The 6,819-nt window shown below is 43.1% G+C and overlaps 1 protein-coding gene across 1 annotated transcript; it reads right to left on the reverse strand.

Moving 5' to 3' along the window:
* Nucleotides 1-4,802: 4,802 nt before the first annotated feature.
* LOC139853549 (uncharacterized) lies at nucleotides 4,803-5,672 on the reverse strand. The gene is made up of 2 exons (XM_071842939.1): nucleotides 5,478-5,672; nucleotides 4,803-5,321 (listed from the first exon to the last, which is right to left on the reverse strand). The coding sequence occupies exons 1-2, from the start codon at nucleotides 5,670-5,672 to the stop codon at nucleotides 4,803-4,805; spliced, it is 714 nt and encodes a 237-aa protein (XP_071699040.1).
* Nucleotides 5,673-6,819: the final 1,147 nt, after the last annotated feature.

The raw sequence follows: 6,819 nt of genomic DNA on the forward strand, positions 1-6,819 counted from the left end.
CATAACCATCAAGGTCAGTTCCTAAGACCTTCAATTCCCAAAATTCTGTCTACATATTCTGAATTTCAGTCCTAGGGCAGTATTCCTCTATCATTGCCCTCTTGAACTCTTCCCATGGTGTTGCATATGCTTCATCAATTCGCTGAGCCTGGGCTAATGTGTTCCACCATGTCAGAGCGACATCCGACAGCATGCAAGATGCGTAATTAGTCCTATTCGCGTCAGAGCAGTTGCTAACCCGAAATACAGATTCTAACTTTTCAAACCATCTTGTTAACCCAACTGGTTCTTCTGTTCCACTGAAAGTTTGTGGCTTGCAATTCAGAAATTCTTTTTAAGTTCACCCATTCTGAACATTTTGGTTAGCCATCGGAGCTTGTGCAGGGTTGGCATTCTCCATAGCGACGGCCACTCGAGTAGCCACCATTTCCTCAATTTGTGCTGCAGTGGGTATTCCTCTTGGACCTCTCCTTGCTGCCATTGATCTTCCAAACAAAAATTTCGACTTAAGTCAAAATCCATTATTCAATAATTAATAATGTCATAGTAATATGGTAATCAATTATTTAATCATCAAAATACTTGTTAACTAAGTATGACAAACTAGTTACTGATATCATAAAACCATCATACAATATCTTAAAGAAAACGTCGTACAATTATTCAAACAACATTAGGTTCCATACATAATAAGAAAAAGTAGCATAAAACTCTATAAGTTTCCGTACAATATTTGAATGAAATCATGAAACTACTAATGGAAATACAAAATGAAATCTAGTACATAAGTCTTATGGAGATGGAGGATAAATGGCGTTCATCAGGTGGGACACCGGGTCCTAGATCTCAGTCACCCGGGCACGTAGGGCACACACTTCCCTCATCAGCTCCTCGATGGTTGGAGGTGCCGGTGGGGCAGGTGGCGCATGTGGTGCAGGTAGCGCAGGTGGCACAGGTGGTGCAGATGGCGCAGGTGGCACAGGTGGTGCAGGTGGCGCAGGTGGTGCAGACGTAGCACCAGAAGTAGATGGCGCATTACGGGCGACCTTACGCACAAATGGGCCAGGAGGTATCGGCACAACCCGCTTACGAGCGGTGATCCTAACCAACTGTCACTGCGCGTTCACGAATGGTTTGCCCCCATTTACCCCGGGAATGACGGTACCGTCATAGTGGTAATGCTTCTTCGGCGGAGTAGAGGGTGGTGGTACAGGCTCCTCCTCGGGGTCCTCCTCAGAATCCACCTCGGGATCCTACTCACTGGTCTCGTCTCGTCTGATGATGAACTGTCTGAGTCGTCTGAGGGTGGTGCAGGTGCATCACGTGTCGGAGAATATGTCCGGGATGTGGTCATGATCCGATGTCTGCCAGGTGGAATCGACACAACCTGCTCGTCGACGGTGTATCTGACCCAATGTCCAAGTTCATTAAGAAATGGACGGCCCACGTTAATCCCAGGGATCACGGTACCATCGAAACGATAATGTGGCTCCGGGAAACTAGGGCTGGGTGGAGCTGGGATCTCCTCGGGATTCTCATCACTGTCAGAAATGACCATTGGGTCAGACGAGTGACTACTACCCCCAGAAATGACCATCAGAGTCGTCGGAGGGTAGTGGTGACGGAATAGGTGAGTCAACAACAGTCGGTGAAGTAGTAGACGAGTACGAATCACTCTCCAAGTCAATAATCATAGGCAGTATGTCCGACATCTGAACAAGGAAAAATAATTTTTTCCATGTCAGTAAGACATATAGAAAGCATGTAATCAGGTATAATAACAACAGCTGCCTAGATCATCTACAGCAGTACATAGCATGGTAATAACAGTATCCTACATCAGTATCATGCAATCAAAAGCAGATAGTAGTAGCATGCAGTAGTTCCGCAAAATCAAGTAAACGATAAAGTTGTAGATTAGTCCTATTAGTGAATCCTATTCAACTCGGTCAAGACACACTAATGCAGCCTAATTCCCTACAACCGTAGCTCTGATACCAACTGTGATGCCTCGTCCAAAACCTCTATGGTACGGATCATCAACACCAGGTCCATTACACGGTATAACTGATGCGGATAAAGAGAACACGGGTGCTCTTTGGAATAGCTCACGAAGGAGTATTGTAAACTAACAGAGAAATTTTATTTAAGATGATCATTCCACCAGAGGATTACATGCTATATAAAGAGAATAAAATAATACGGAGTAATAAATTCCTAAAACACGAGAATGTAAATAAGGAAACAAATAAGATAATAAACTTGTAGATTTTAATGACTTGTAGATCACGTAGGACTTGTAGAACCCGGTCCCACGTCAGTCTCCCCCACCGAAAAAGAACTCAGCCCCGAGTTATCAGGATACAAAGGCACCTCCGCGGAATGATAGCGAGTTAAATTCGCAACATTGAACGTAGAGGAGATTCCCAAATCCTTTGGTATATCAACCACATAAGCGTTATCATTAATCTTGTGCACAATCTTTTAAGGACCATATTTTCGGGGTTGTAGCTTACTGTACTGACCAACCGGAAAACGTTCTCACCGAAGGAATATCATGACCATATCTCCCACTTGAAACACATTGACACGTCCATGTTGATCAGCAGCTTCCTTATACTTTTGATTAGCACTTTCTAGCTTTTTTAGAACTTCAGCTTTTACATCCAACGAATCCGTAGCAAGCTTATCCGCATGGGGACTGTAATCTGCACATTTCGGTAACCTCACAAGATCAACAACATGTCGTGGCATCTGTCTGTAAACAACAGAAAAAGGTGACCGATCAATAGAGCTATGGATAGAACTGTAATATGCAAATTCAGCCTGTGGCAACGCATGATCCCATTGCTTCGGTTTATCCCCACAAATACACCGAAGTAAATTTCCAAGCGACCGATTAACCACCTCCGTTTGACCGTCCATTTGCGAATGCGCCGTACTGCTATATTTTAAAGAGGTGTCAAACATACGCCAAAGAGTTATCCAAAAATGACTTAAAAAGCGTGTATCACGATCAGACACTATAGACTTTGGTACTCCATGTAACCTTGTAACTTCGTGAAAAAAAAGTCTTGCAACGTGCGAAGCATCTGATGTCTTTTTGCATGAGATGAAGTGAACCATTTTCGAAAAACGATCAACTACGACAAATATAGAATCCACCCCTCTTTGTGTCCGAGGTAACCCAAGAATAAAGTCCATGGAGAGGTCCTCCCATATAGCATCTGGAATCGGTAGGGGTGTATAAAGACCCATGTTTTGAGCCTGCCCCTTTGATGTTTGGCAAACATAACATCGTTGCACAAACTTGCCCGCGTCACATTTTAGTTGAGGCCAGTAGTACCTTTCCTCGAGAATAGAGATTGTCTTTTCACGCCCCATATGACCACTCAGGCCATCACCATGCATATCTCGAATCAACTTTTCTCGTAGAGAACAATGAGGAATACACAAGCGATTTCCTTTAAATAAATAACCATCAAGACGGGAATAATCTTTAAAAGGTAACTTACTTGTAATTAGCCCGAAATCCACATCGTTAACGTAAAGATCACGAAAAACCTCAAACCCCATGACTTCCTGTGTCATGGCGGTTATCAAAACAGCCCGTCAACTCAATGCATCGGCTGCTTGATTCTGATGGCCTGACTTGTGCTTAAGAGTGAACGGAAATTGTTGTAGATAAGCCACCCACCTAGCATGCATCTTGCTTATATTTTTCTGACTATGAAGGTAACGTAGGGCCTGATGATCTGTATCTAGCACAAACTGATCTTGAATCAAATAATGCTCCCAATGTTTTAAGGCACGGAAGACGGCATAAAATTCTTGGTCATATGTTGACCACTTCTTGCGAACTTCACTAAGTTTTTCGCTGAAATAAGCAACGGGTCGCCCATCTTGGGAAAGAACAGCCCCTATTCCGACCCCGCACGCATCACATTCTACCTCAAATACCTTGTCGAAATTTGGTAGTGCAAGTACAGGAGGAGTACATAACTTCTCTTTTATCATCGCGAAGCTATTTTCTTGCTCCAATGTCTAATTGAATTTCCCTTTCTTGAGGCAATCTGTTAGAGGTGCGGTGATCGTACTAAATTTCAAATAAAACGTCAGTAAAACGTTGCTAGTCCATGGAAGCTCCTTACCTCCGTAGCTGATGTTGGGGTGGGCCATTCGCAAATTGCTTGTACCTTTTTAGCTGATGTTGGGGTGGGCCATACTCGTATTCCATCCCCACTGATCACAAACGCAAGGAATAATAATTGTGACTGCATAAACCGACACTTTGCTAAGTTAATATACAACTTATTCGCCTGTAAGACTATCAATACCTAATGTAAGTGATTTAGATGTTCGGTCTCGTTAGAACTGAAAATCAATATATCATCGAAGTAAACAACCACAAACTTATCGATGAACGGTTTTAGTACTTGGTTCATCAAACGCATTAAAGTACTCGGGGCATTACTTAGCCCGAATGGCATTACCAACCACTCGTAGAGTCCTTCTTTTGTTTTGAAAGCGGTCTTCCACTCATCACCGGGCCGAATTCTTATTTGATGATTACCACTTCAGAGATCAATTTTCGTGAATACTTGTGCTCCGGCTAATCGATCCAGCATATCTTCGAGCCGTGGTATAGGAAACTGATACCGCACTGTAATTTTATTAATGGCCCTACTATCCACGCACATTCGCCAACTTCCATCTTTTTTTGGTGTCAATAGTGCAGGAACGGCACACGGACTCATGCTCGGACGAACTAACCCTTTGTGTAACAATTCCTCCACCATTTGTTACAGGATTGCACACTCTTTCGGGTTCATTCTATAATGTGGTAAATTGGGTAAACTAGCTCCTGGCACCAAATCTATGGCGTGTTGAATGTCTCTCATGGGAGGTAATTCGTTTGGTAGTTCGATGGGCACTAACCCCGAAAACTGCTCAAGTAATCGTTGCACGACATCGGGAATTGCAGGGCCCTTTATGTCCAAATTAGTCATCATAACCTCCTTTATTACTAGTAGACACACCTCCCTGGCTTCTTTGACATCATTCATAAATTCATGATTAGTAGGCGCAAGTGTTAGTAAACTTTCAACCTTGCTTCCCTTTGATGCTTCAGGTTTGTATCCTAAAGGTAATAATGTTACTTTATGCTCGTCCTTCACAAACTGATACACATTCTTTTGGCCATCGTGAGTAGTGTTCAAGTCAAACTGCCATGGTCGTCCAAACAAGAGATGACATGCACTCATGTCAACAATATCACACATGACTTCGTCCCTATAAAATTTCCCAATAGTAAGTGGTACCTAACACCGTTCGATAACTTTAATCCCAGGGCCGTCCATAATCCAAACTATGGTATACGGATTGGGATGTTTCTCAATGGTTAGTTTCAGCTTGGAAACCATCTCTCATGATATTATATTTTCGCAACTTCCACTGTCAATAATTAGATCAAATACCTGATCTGCAATAGTGCACCTTATACGGAACAATAAATTTCGTTGACTGTTATGCACTTTTGGGGTTAGCAATACCTTCCTGACTATGGAAACAGACACGTTTTCCCGAGGCTCATCGGGTCCGCATACCCCCTCATCATCATCTTCATCATCAGTATAACCGTACCCGTCCAATTCATCATCATATTGGGTCATGTTCACTGATTTTCGTTGCGGGCAATTATTTGATCTATGTCCCGATTGGTTACACCGATAACATTTGTCGTTTATTGGTTTGCTATACGGATTAGGAATCGGTTACTTACCAGCTGCTTTGTCAGTCACGCCTGCCTTGTTGGGTTCCGAATTTATAGGTGTGATTTTGGCTCGATGGGCGGACGTTTCCCCTACCGAACGTCGATTATTGTCACCCCCAAAGTTACCTTTATTAGTCATTGTTTCTGCGCGTCGTGCTAAGTTGTGGGCTTCTGTAAGACTCATTATCACTTGACACCCAATTTTATCCCGAATGGAAGGTCTTAAGCCATACAAGTACCTTGAAATTTGTTGCCCTTCCGTCTCCATCAGATTGTTCCGGGAGGTCAATCGTAGAAATTCCGCAGTGTATTCAGCAACCGTCTTTGATCCTTGACGTAGGGCCTGGTATTGCTCAAATAGAAATTGATCGTAATCTGGTGGTAAAAACCGAGCCATGAGCATGCACCTCATCTTAGTCCATAATTAGATAGGGGTTTTACCAGACCTTCTTCGCAAGTTTTGGGCTTGTTCCCACCATGAAGACGCACCACCTTTTAGTCGGTACGCGACTAGTTTTACTTGTTTGTTCTCCGGGATTTCAGCGAACTCAAAGAAATGCTCCACCTCTGCTATCCAATCTAGAAATTCCTCAATGTTGAGGTTTCCATTAAAAGAGGGTAGGTCAACTTTTATTCGATAATCATCATGGCGCTACGGTTGTCGTAAGGGTGGGGCTCCACCTTCTTGATCCCTATAGAACTCATCATCTGTTGATGATTCATTCTCATCATCCATATGGTACTGTTGTCATAGGTTTTGTCTAGGGTTTCGTGGTTGTTGGTTTATTAGTGGTAGAACATGCGTGTTTTGTTGTGGTGGGGGTCGAGGATGCGTACTAGAGGCAAACCTCCTGGTGTGATCTCGATCGTGCTTCAAATCGTTTAGACCAACTTCAAATTGATCTATTTGAGTTGTTAGATGTTGTAGCATATTTGTTATTGTTTCAAGCCCCTTGATCACGTCAGGGGAGTTATTAGTTTGAGTATCTTCATCGCCGGCCATTGAATCGAGGAGAAACCTCGCTCTGATACCAACTGATGCGGAC

The sequence above is a fragment of the Rutidosis leptorrhynchoides genome, chromosome 1, assembly GCF_046630445.1.
Source record: "Rutidosis leptorrhynchoides isolate AG116_Rl617_1_P2 chromosome 1, CSIRO_AGI_Rlap_v1, whole genome shotgun sequence".
Classification (NCBI taxonomy): Eukaryota; Viridiplantae; Streptophyta; class Magnoliopsida; order Asterales; family Asteraceae; genus Rutidosis; species Rutidosis leptorrhynchoides.